Here is a 12,940-nt window from a genome sequence, read left to right on the forward strand (position 1 = left end):
TCTATCTTTCCTCTCCCTGGAAACAGTCACATGTACAATTTTCCTACCTGTCCGAGACCAATACAGGTTCGAATGAGTATTTGAGTGAAAGAGGAAAATTGAAACGAAGACAGATTGCAATTCAAAACAGATGGTTGTTTATTAATGGGGAATGAATTACAACTTGGGCTGGGGAGGAGTACTTTTACCAACTAGCAATACTATCAGAGTAAAAATATTCACACAACTCTAATTAAAATAGGAACAAGTCATCAACCAAAAGTATCACCAGAACAGCAACATATATGTGACTTGAAACAGTCTATTTACATCCAACAACGAAGAACCAAATGATCTATAATCAATTGTTCACTAAAAACCAGAACAGACATACAAAACTGAGTAAACTGTACATACGTTAATCGAATCCCATAAAATACACCAACTGACCACAACAGCAATTAATACAACAATTCGTCCCCTATATACTATACACGAGATTTGGTACCAAGTAAGGGAGGAGAAAAAGGGAAGAGGCCAAGCAAACAGAATATTTACAAAAATTAAAATGCACATACCACACTCCAGGCACAGCTGACCAGCAGTACAGACACCAGGGGCATGACAGGATGTAATCCGAAACGACACGACACTAGCCGACTAAGTCCGGAGGAAACCCTTGCTGAAAGGGTGATAAGGCCTTTCAGCTAACACACGGACACTCCTACTGATTTTGGCGCGAGACATAGTTTTATTCGAAGACCCTTACTCGTGCCAGCATTTGATTGGTCCCCCGCTCCTACACCAACCGGGTTCCGAGCTGGTGCCCTCTATGTCAACAGATACTGCACCCGGCACACTAAGTTTATGCACACGACACACCGGTATTGTAGCACACGGTACCAATGTGTCCTACAATTGACCAGGCAGAAGGTTCGAGAGTAGGCACACGGCACTACGACGGTGCACATGACACCAATGTGTTGCACACGACACCAATGTGACCTATTGACCGACAATTGGCCATCCAGACGCCATGTCTGAGCATAGGGTTGCGACACTACCAAATATTTTTATTGCATTGCCACCCAAATAAAACTGCCATTTATGACTCTCAAACTGTACCAGCCTGCATCCACTCACTCCAAAACTGTCCTAAGTGGGGCTTTGTAATTAACTTATCCTTAATTATGTTAATTTGAGGGTGAGTTCACAGCCATCAGTCTCAAGGAGTTCAGTGATTCATCAAGTCATTAGTACCTCTCAGTTTAATAGTACAAGGCAGCAGAAGGATACTGTAACTCAGGAACCCCTCATGCAAATGACTCCAAATGTGGATCACTAACACTACCCTGAGCTCACATAAGGCACACCAAATTTCAATGCAATATGATTAGCCATTCAAATGTTAAAGCACTTACAAGAGTCAAATTTTAATATGAAATGTGGGAATGGAAACCTAGCTGTTTTTCTGTATTGGCACATGGACACTGTAAAATGTACATTTTCTTAAATACACCTCTACCTCGATATAACGCTGTCCTCGGGAGCCAAAAAATCTTACCGCGTTATAGGTGAAACTGCGTTACATTGAACTTGCTTTGATCCGCTGGAGCACGCAGCCCCGCCCCCCCAGAGTGCTGCTTTACCACCTTATATCCAAATTCATGTTATATCGGGTTGCATTATATTGGGGTAGAGGTGTATTGATCTCAGTTTTAGTTCTTCCAAAATGTAGTGGGTGCCTGCACTATCTTGGATAAAACTCGACAAGATGAGACCATTTTGACCCACATCACATCAATAGTTTTATCTCTAACTCTGCATGCAAAAAACCCCCAAAAAACTAGAAACTTCTTGAAAAACGACTATTTTGCTGGGCTTATATCTCCACAACCGTTAGCTCAAATGGCCCCAAATCTGGGTCACTAAACGTACCATGCACCTTCCTGAGTCACACCAACTTTCAAAGAAGTCCAACTAGGTATGTTAATTTTAGAGGATTTAAAAAGGTGAACCTTTCAAGAGAAGTCATAATACAACCTTAACGCTGGTGGTTCTGCCACACCACTTATGATAATACTGAGACTATTAACAATGGACTGGGAGGGGCTGGCAGAGAAACCACTACAGCAGCCCTATGACATGCAAGATCTTATCTAAGGGAATGTTAAGGGGCCTGGAACCACTGGTTTGATGGCTGCTTTTCACTGATGAAAAACATCTGGAGGTGGTTCGCCGTCCCAGGCCAATGGGGGTGTGGGAAGCAGCGTGGGCGAAGGATGTGCTGGCCTCGGCTTCCCGCCGCCCCCATTGGCCTGGGGCGAGCCACGTGCCAGAGGTTGCCGACCCCTGGTCTAGATAATACTTAATCCTGCCATGAGTGCGGAGGACTGGACTAGATGACCTCTCGAGGTCCCTTTCAGTCCTATGATTCTATGCAAACATACTTGCCTAGACAAATAGTATTCAAAGCTTCACTCAGCACTGTAGATAATGGCTAAAATTTTAAAAGCCACCTGTGTTATTTAGGGTTCTGACATTTAAGCACTTTTGAAAATGTTCCCTTAAGAGCTTACATTGCAAAGTATTGTATAAAGTACCTGAATATCTTGCCTAGCAGAGAATCTTTTTCCTATTAAATTAGTGTCTGTCCCTATTTACCTCAGCCTGCCAATTTAAGATTTGATCATATGTTCCCCAAAGAATGCGTGTCTGCCCAAAGAGACCATGCAGATGTAGTCTTTTTAGTCTTTTCCTTTGATGTGGAGATGATGGCTTTATCCAGGTCAATACACAATTGTGGGATGGCATAATTATTGAGTCAATGTACAATAACATAATTATTACATCCTAGTAAGCAACTTGCAGCAATTAACTTTCATTCCTACTATTACTAACATAGTTCCTTCCTCATGTGGGCTTATGTTAAACTTTTATATCTTCTATACTGTCATGTTTGTATAGACAGGTGCATTTATAATTTTTTTTCCTTCCAACTAATGTTTGATCCATACAATATGTTATTCTAAATGTTTTGTTAAAGTCTCAGTAGCCCCATTGACTCCATTCAACACCTTCTGAAAGTGCTTTGTGATCATGCAAGTGAAGAAAACCCCAATGGAGGCAGTTTGCTATTCCTTTCCCACCAAACAACTTGGGGAAATCTACCTCCTGGCCTCTCAGAGTTTGTGTTTAGGGAGTTCATTGCAAGCCATGGAGATTTATAAAGAGAGTGCATGAAGTGAGAGACTGAAACTCAAATGTAAAACCAGAGGGTAGTGGTGTTGAATTCCAGACAATGTTTTAAGGAAAGTCTTAAGAGAATCACTCTAATGTAATTTCCCAGCATAAGTATCTCAGTGGTGGTGTAAGGTGGATAACCAGTGACAGAGAACCTGGACTAACTTACCTCCTCCCAATGTCCTCCTGAGCTCATGTGTCAGAGAGATGCCAGAGATGGCTGCTGAGGGTTCCATTGGCCTATTTTCCAATAAACATACAATCCTGAAGTCAAGACTTTGAACAGGCTATGGCTCGAGGCTGGGTAAATAAACTGAGGAGCAGTAAACTTAGTTATCAAAAGAAAGAATAGGTAAACAAGCCTGCTGCTAACATGGTGTCCCAGACACTGCAGTCTGTACAATGTTGCAGTCAGCAGGCTGTTTGAAAAACACTGGCCCAAATGCCAACACAGTGCTTCAGAATAGCATTAAATTACTGACAATAGCAATATCTTTTTACTCAGGCTAGCATTACAGTTTAAAGGGCTTCTGTGTGTGGAGGGCTTGTAGGATCAGGCCCCAATATGTCTCAGTTCAAACCTTTGAAGAATTTTTGAAAGCTGAAAGTAAATTATAAAATACCATGGAGATCAGATACCATAGTGATGAGTGAAGAACCTCAATAGAATAAAATAGAAGATTTCATTACTTGCATTTTCCTATATTGCCGTTGTTCTAGTCATCTCATTACATTAATGGTTTCTTGTTTAGTACACAAGATTCGGGACATTGGCTGTTCACTATTGAGAGTTTGGCAAGTGGCAGGGATTGCTAGGTTTAAATCAGGGGTCTCAAAAATGCATGCGGCCCACGGAGTTATTTCCTGCGGCCTGCCATAGGCGCCGACTCCACCGGCAGCCAAGCTCCCCTCCCCCCGCCCCTCTTCGCATTACAGTTTTTAAAAAGTTAATACATTGACTTTTAATAGCATACTATATTACTCTTAATTTTTTAAATTTTTGACTATACTTTTGTATCGTTATATGAAAAGGTTTCAGTGATGCGGCCCTCAGGCCATTGTACTAGTCTTCATGTGGCTATCGTGGTGATTTGAGTTTGAGATGCCTGGTTTAAATAATGGAACAATTTTCATTGCAGCTCTCTCAAATGCATATTTAGAATTTAGAGTTATGGATTTAAAGTTTCTTTTTAACCTCGGTGGGAAATACAATATGCTTTCCATTTTTCATTGCTCTTAAAGGAACCTATTTCCAATTTAAATAACTGACTTTTTCTATTAAACATGCAAATGACAGTAACATTTACTTGAGCAAATTTCGCTAAACGTAATACCGTCGTGAAGGCAATACCATCATGAAGGCAAGAAACATTCCATGGGCATTTTATTAATTTTGTTCTGTATATACCTTTTTATTTTCTCTGCAGAATTTTTCCGAGAACTTTTGGAGAACGCAGAAAAATCCTTAAATGATATGTTTGTACGAACATATGGAATGCTGTACATGCAGAATTCAGAAGTGTTCCAGGACCTCTTCACAGAATTGAAACGATATTATACAGGAGGCAATGTAAATTTGGAGGAGATGCTGAATGATTTCTGGGCTCGGCTACTGGAGCGAATGTTCCAGCTCATAAACCCCCAATATCATTTCACTGAGGACTATCTGGAGTGTGTAAGCAAATACACAGACCAGCTGAAACCATTTGGAGATGTACCCAGGAAACTGAAGGTTCAAGTGACTAGAGCTTTCATTGCTGCACGGACCTTTGTTCAGGGGCTGACTGTAGGCAGAGAGGTTGCAAACAGAGTATCCAAGGTAACCTAAATGAGGCTTTTTTATGTTTGCACTTGTGTTTGTGTTTTTTTACTTGAGACGTGAATTCTGAATATGCACCTATACCTTGTTTATAAGTAAGTGAAGTTTGTCGAGGTGAGTAACTATTGTCATTTTCCTCCTTTGGCGTCTACTGAAGTGACAGCAATACTGGAAAGGGTTGCCTTTTATTTAGAATGCAAGGAAGGTCAATATTTATTGGTGCTTAGCATGATGTAGCAGTTGCCATTAGTAGTGCAAAAACTATCGTCAGGTGGCATTTCAGACCAGGGATTTAAGTGTAACTAGTACGTATGATGATGCTGTTCATGAGGGCAGTGCCACCGGCCTGGAATTGTGAGGGTGGCAACCCTCATCAGGACTGCAGCTGAGTTTAGGAATACTGGTATCTTCTCTAACACATGGGCAAGGTAGTTTAGTTATACTTGGATGAGGAAAAGGCCCACTAGTAATATCTAGGGAGTTTGATCTATTCCAGAGAACAGTTGGAATTATATATATTTGTTTTAGTTATTTATATAAATATTTATGATGATCCTAGCTTCTGAGGGCCTAACATAATTAAACTACATAATAAAAAATATACACAAAATATAATCCATCCGGGTCAGTCAGATAAACCCCACAGTTGTAGTTGGGTGCCAGAGATCTGCCAGAATAATGAGCTGTCTCCTACACAGCATCTGGAATACAGCTAAAGGGACTTTCTATATTATTGTTAAAATCAAATTAGGTGACCAAGTTGTTCCCTGACCTGGTTATATCATGTTTTCAATCTGTCATGTTGTCGGGATCTTAACTGTGTTCTATAAGTGTGTTAAAGCCTTGAACAAATTGTAAGGGACTTCTCTGGCTTGGTTGCAAATTGTAGGCCCACATTTTGGCTCTGAGGAACCATCAAAAAAGCAAATTCCAAAAGTGAGAGCCATCTTGTCCTTAAGGCATAATTAGTAATTTCCTAATGGTCTCTTCTGTGGTGCTCATTACTATAGAATCTGGGTGCTTTCCAGACATAATTTAATTAATCTTCACAACAATCTTCTGAAGTGAGGGGGTGATATTATTCCTATTTTAGAGATGGGAGTTGAGGCACCGTTCATCCTATGCATTGAATGAGGACTGCCTGAAAAATAGCATGTGGTCATGTAATTAAAAACTGTATCATAATGCTGCAGAAAAGGGAATTGAATTAATTCAAGCATTTCCTAACTTTTGAGTACTTGACTTTGCAACCTTAATATTCTCTTATCATAGTTTTTGTGTGTGTTACATAATTACATATGCATGAGCGCGCACACACACACACATACATTACTATTCATTAATGTAGTTGAATGTGTGTGCATGTGTGTATGCAGTGTAGTTGTAGCTGTGTTTGTCCCAGGATATTAGAGAGACAAAGGGGAGTGAGGTAATATATTTTATTGGACCATCTTCTTTTGGTGGGAGAGATCCTTTCCCAGACTCGTGGAGGGGCTCTGTGTGGCTCGAAAGCTTGTCTCTCTCACCAACAAAATTTGGTCCGCTAAAAGATATTACCTCACCACCTTGTGCATTTGTGTATACATTTACATACATACAAAGTCTAAATATATGTACATGCTCATTCTATGTATATTATATATGAATGAGTGTGCACATATATTTTAAATGTAGGTTCTTTAATTATTTCCCATTATGTTTTATTCTTACTACTGGGCAACATGAAATTTTGGCCTTTTAATGGAATTATCTGACTGGATGATGATAATGATAACAATAATGAAGAATAATGGACTTAAGTACTTGAACAAATCTTCATATTGCAAAGAGTGCACTACATTTCCATTTCTAGACACTTTTCTTCAACTTTTTTTGTTAAAGTCCACTTCAACATAAATTGGAAAGCAGATTACAAAGAAGAGAGAAATCAGATTTTGTTTCAGATGTCCCATTAAAATGTAAAAGAATTAATATTTTTCTTAAATTTAGATTATGCTCAAAAAGCGTGGTTCAGTATAGTATTAAAACCTAGATAGATACTGTCACAGTTTCAGGGCAATTGTATCTGTATTCCCACTCCGTGGCCCACCAATAGCACCCACTTTAGGTTCCTGGCCCCTAGCTGTCACCTCCCTTGGGTGAAGACCTGGGACTCCCTCCCTCCCTCCTGGCTGGGGGTTTAAGGCTGAACAGCACCATGGATTATAGTGTGATATCCCCAGCAAGTCAAACTGTGTAAACAGGCCACTGCCTGCACTTTGCTTTCCCTGCAAAGCCTATGACCAGTGTATTGCCCACAATTATAAAGTTACCACACAGCTCCTTCTAAGCAAGCACATTTATTCTTAAGGTAAAAGCATTACAGAGAAAACATATCAAAACCAATAAAAGTTCCTACATGCATGCTAATAAACTTACCAGACATCACCCATCAGTCTTATGGGGCTCTAGAAGTTCAAATCCTTCCAAATGTTCAGCAAGAATTGGGCCCTCCTTTACACAGAGGTTCCTGTCCATTTTATGGATCAAAATGCAGGCCCCGAGTCAGTTTAAACTCAGGCTATTTATCCAAAAGTCCTTTCTTTGTCTGCTGCTCTCTCATGAATCTAGTTTGAACTAATATATATGAGCATTTCCAGGTGGTGGGTGGGACAGACTGACAATTTCCTGCAATATCCTGAATGAATTTTACTGAATTAGGTTTAATGTCTTTGGAGTCTATTGTATTAAAAATGTGATTGTGTATGTGTTACTGTGGAACTCTATGCAACTCCTTTAAGAGGAGGGGGAAGCCAGTGTATTTCCTCCTGTTATCAGCTCTTTGAAACCACCCTCCTGGAGAGGTGTGCATATACTAGTGCAAACCGGATTCTCCATGGACCAACAAGCAAATAAGGGATTTTTGGATTAATAGCCTGCTTTTACACAGGCTCATGGCCTTCTACCTGATGCAACAAACAGACAGGATTCCTGGTCCATGGAGGGCCCCAATCCTTAGGAAAGGCTTGGAAGGACTGGAGTCTACTGAGTCCCCATAAGACTGGGGACATGTTCTGAGCTGAAGCTGTGATGAACCTGAAAGAACAAGTAACCCATGGGTGGTATATTGAAGGACTGTTCCAGCCAGAGCCCATGTTAGGATTGGGCTAATCTCTGGTATGCTTATTAGCACGGGCATGTCATGCTGTTTATTATCTGTGGGCAGTCACACTGTTTACTGTCTCTGAACGGAAAGCAAGCAGGTGTGGTTTGACAGCCTGTCTCTGCTGGGAATAACACAGGAAAGGCAGGAAACTGTGCAGCCTGGAAATACTCCAGTCAGAAGGGAGTGGCATGCGGGTCTCCACCCAAGAAAGACAACGGCTAGGGAGCTGGAAGCCTGAGACTGGGTGCCCTTGATGGACCACTGAAGAGAAATACAGTTGCCCTGAACTGTAACAGAGGTACTTCTCTGGAAGTGTTACAACCTGAGTGAATTTGCCTAATCATCTCCATACTGTTCTTAGTTCCTGAAGGAGCCATGGTTTCCCTCCCTGATGGAATTATATGCAGTCCCTGGCCCACAGTGATACATAAATTTAATACAGTAAGATCTCCCAAGATATTGCAGGAAATTCCAAAACATGGTCAAAAAGTAAATTGCTTTTGTTTGCTCAGCCATTTAATTACAGGCATATTTTGCAATGTGCACACTAGTGGACAGATGCAAAGAAATCTTAATGACCTACAAACTGCAGAAATGCCACTGACCCACATCAACAGGTGGGGGAACTTGATGGGGCCGGTGGTGAAAGGGGGACAGTCCCAGAACCAAGGGAGGGAGACTCTCACCAAGGGATAATAGGTAGCTCCTCCCCTTTGGAGTCTCTAGCACTTGTTGACCAGCAGGGGAAAAGGACTTTTCATTGTCCAGCATTCCCCAGATCCCAGAATTTAACTCTGTGTGGGGGCTTTGTGGAGCCTATTTGACTCCATTCCAGCAGTCCACCCTACCCAACAGAACTGGGAATGGGAACCTGGCCTGGCAGATGCTGCGGGTCTAACCAATCATCTGTTGAGGGGGTCAGGAAGGAATTTTTCTCCCATGAGCCAATTGGCAGAGGATCAGAGAATTTTGTGCCTTCTTCTCAGCACCTTTGAGCCACAATGCTTCAGTAGGAATGCACTTGGTACCTAACTGGGGTGGAGTTGTTTATTCATCGCAACTTGTGGCCAGTTTCTAGTGCAGTTAAGAGAATAAAATGAATGGTTCCCAGAGGTAAAAGACCTGGGATTTTGGTGGTGAACCTTGGGCTCAAGTGATAGGGTGAGACCTTGCGGTCTTTGCGAGCCAAGGTGCCCACACAGCTGCACTGTCTCTCCCCCTTATGAGGGGGAGAGTGCTAGGACTCAGAGAGAGCTGAGTTCCAGGGGATAAGCTGAGGGGAACCACCCCATGTTATGGGCTATATGGTAAGGAGTCCTGTAACCCCTACACGGGTATAGGAGAATGTGGGTGATGGGTGGGTAGCACTCCTCTCCTGTGTTAAAGTTTAATAAAGGTTGTGGCCTGCTGCTTAATTCCATGCATGCAGGACCGGCTCTAGGATTTTTGCCGCCCCAAGAAAAAAAAAATTTTGGCCGCCCCCCCGTTTTTTTCTTACCCCACCCCCGGCCCCGCCTCAACTCCGCCCCTTCCCCAAATCCCCAGCCCTGCCTCCTCCCCCCAGGCTCTCAAGCCTAGGAGGGAGGGAGGGAGAAAGGGAGGGGGAGAAGCAGCACGCACGCTGCGGCCACTCGGGGTCTCCCCCTCCCTCCCAGGCTCTCAAACCTGGGAGGGAGGGGGAGCAGCATGGAGCGAATCAGCTGTTTCGTGCGCCGCGGCCACTCAGGATCTCCCCCTCCCTCCCAGGCTCAAACCTGGGAGGGAGGGGGAGCAGCGGCACGCCAATCAGGTGTTTTGCGCACTGCGGCTGCTCGGGATCTCCCCCTCCCTCCCAGGCTCTCAAACCTGGGAGGGAGGGGGAGCAGCGGCGTGCGAATCAGCTGTTTCGCGCGCCGCTGCCACTCGGGATCTCCCCCTCCCTCCCAGGCTCTCAAACCTGGGAGGGAGGGGGAGCAGCGGCGCGCCAATCAGGTGTTTCACGCGCTGCGGCCACTCGGGATCTCCCCCTCCCTCCCAGGCTCTCAAACCTGGGAGGGAGGGGGAGCAGCGGCGAGCGAATCAGCTGTTTCATGCATCACGGCCGCTCAGAATCTCCCCCTCCCTCCCAGGTTTGAGAGCCTGGGAGGGAGGGCGAGCAGCAGCGCGCGAATCAGCTGTTTCGCGCGCCGTGGCGCGCAAGTGGCAGCAGCGGAGGTGAGCTAGGGCGGCCGGGGCACATTTTTAGGGGCGGCATGGCCGGCACCAGAATGCCGCCCCTAGAAATGTGCCGTCCCAAGCACCAGCTTGTTTTGCTGGTGCCTAGAGCCGGCCCTGCATGCATGCCTCTGTCCTCATTTTGCTGCTGTGTCCACATCAATTAATATTAACACTTGGGAGCAATGTGCTGGTTTTGACTTCCATATTCTTTTGGTTTTGTCAGAACGGAATATTTTTAAAGTCGATGTATCTGCTGTCGGACACAGCAAATCTTTCTTTTTGTACATCACTTACAACTTGCAGCAACCATTCCTCAAAGTGAGCACATAGCTTTACCCTCCTCCTCCCACACACACTCACAAAAGGAAAGATAGAGAAATGTATTTTTGTTGATGTTTTGAAAGTTATCCACGTCAGGCATGAATTTAATTTTAACTGTGCTGTCACATCACAAGACACAGTGACAGAAAAGTCACATCTGCTTAACCCAAAAGAAATGAGAAAAGAGAAGTGAGGCTTTTTCAGAAATGTTTGTCCTGGTTGGGCACAGAGTTCTCTTTTCAGTAATATCACAAGCTGAACTGACATTTTGAATTCCTTTAGTGTTCCGTAACTCAGTGAAATCTCCTTTATCCAGCGCACAGCCAGAGGCTAGTATGACAAAATTTAGCCTCCATCTCAAACATAATGAAACAGGGATTATTCCTAAAGAGAAAGTTAGTAGCAACCTTTTTTAAGGCCTAGTACTCACATTTTCAGGCTCCTCTGTTCCATCAGGTAAAAGGGAGTTCGTGGGTCTAGCTACCAGGCTGTCATGAAACTGCCCCATCTGGTGTCACAGGGGTACTTTCTTCTCTAATGCCATTGCTTCAAGGAAAGTCTAAGATTGTTTCTGGCTGCCCCAAGGGTTCCCAAACTTGGCTTGCGGCTTGTTCCGGGTAAGCCCCTGGCGGGCCGCAAGACGCTTTGTTTACCTGAGTGTCTGCAGGTATGGCCGCTCGCAGCTCCCAGTGGCCGCGGTTCGCCATTCCCGGCCAATGGGAGCTGCAGGAAGTTTCACTTGATACCTTGTAAAATCCTGAAGCCAGTTAGCTGCACAATAGAGATGGTAGGAATTGTGTGTGTGTGTGTGTGTACACGCGCGCGCAAAATGTGTCCTTTTTCATTGAACAATTTTTATAGTTTTTGACCAATTCTACTGGACACAGACATATGTGCACAGCATCCATCTTAAAGTGTGTAGCTTGCACTTGAACAGAATTTTCAACAGCCCATGCACCATCTGACGTTTTCAAATATACGTAGCTTTTCTTTCTTTCTTTTTTTATTTTTAAACCAATAAATTTAAAATTTAGCAAAGCATTTACTGCGCATTAAGGGATTGCACATCTCACACTGAAGGCATTGTCAGTCTTTAAACTGACTTCAGTGGAAGTGGGTCAGGCTGTTAGACCTATGAATGTAGTGTGCAAAGTTGAGATTTCTCCTGTTTTAGTTATCTTCCCTATAGCAAAGGTGGTTAATTTTTTTTCTAGTGAGAAAAATAAATATATTTATAAATAAATTCATTCACCTGTTCATAGCTTCAGAAATAATTGAAGGGATTGTAGACAAACTTTCTGTACTAAGGTGGTAGACTATAAAGCTCTTCTGTTGTGTGTCACCATTTTAAAACAGAAAAAAAATCAGTATTTAGTCTTTTGATGAAAACCTGATAAATTTCAATGACAATTTTTGAAGTAAGTGATGTAAATAATTTTTGTGGAGGTATTTTTGGGAAAAAAAAATTAGGGAAGACAATTATGTCCTAATCATTTCTAATCCAGTGTAAAATGTTAAGAGGTAGAACAGGGGTAGGCAACCTTTCAGAAGTGGTGTGCTGAGTCTTCATTTATTCACTTTAATTTAAGGTTTCGCGTGCCGGTAATACATTTTAATGTTTTTTAGAAATTCTCGCTCTATACGTCTATATTATATAACTAAACTATTGTTGTATGTAAAGTAAACAAGGTTTTCAAAATGTTTAAGAAGCTTCATTTAAAATTAAATTAAAATGCTGATCTTATGCTGCCAGCCTGGGGTTCTGGTCACCTAGGCTGTCAGCAGGCTGAGCGGGGCCTGCGGCCAGGACGCCGGCTGGCAAGGGGCCGCCAGCCGGGACCCCAGACCTGGTTGGGGGGATTCCGGGGTCAGGTCAGAGGGCTGGGGCTGTGGGGGAAGGTTCAGGGCAGAAGGCTGGGTGTGTGGGGGGGTTCAGGGGTCAGGGCAGAGGGATGGGGGCTGTGGGGGTGCAGGGCAGAAGGCTGGGTGTGTGGGGAGGTTCAGGGGTCAGGGCAGAGGGCAGTGGGTGTGTGTGGGGGTACAGGGCAGAAGGCTGGGTGTGTGAGGGTGTTCAGAGGTCAGGGCAGAGAGCTAAGGGGTGTGGGAGTGCAGGGCAGAAGGCTGGGGGTGTGGGGGGGTTCAGGGGTCAGGGCAGAGGGCTGGGGGTGTGTGGAGGTGCAGGGCAGAAGGCTGGGTATGTGGGGGGTTCAGGGCAGAGGGCAGTGGGGCTGTGGGGA

General features: G+C 43.8%; 1 protein-coding gene across 1 annotated transcript in view; it reads left to right on the forward strand.

Moving 5' to 3' along the window:
* GPC6 (glypican 6) overlaps positions 1–12,940 on the forward strand; it is a 1,072,445-nt gene that overhangs the window by 631,798 nt on the left and 427,707 nt on the right. The window contains exon 3 of the mRNA XM_026656660.1: positions 4,650–5,041. Within this exon, the coding sequence (XP_026512445.1) occupies positions 4,650–5,041 (392 nt within the window). The remainder of the gene's footprint in view (positions 1–4,649; positions 5,042–12,940) is intronic.

This window comes from Terrapene carolina, unplaced genomic scaffold (genome assembly GCF_002925995.2).
Source record: "Terrapene carolina triunguis isolate 2854851 unplaced genomic scaffold, T_m_triunguis-2.0 Scaffold21, whole genome shotgun sequence".
In the NCBI taxonomy this organism is placed as follows: Eukaryota; Metazoa; Chordata; order Testudines; family Emydidae; genus Terrapene; species Terrapene triunguis.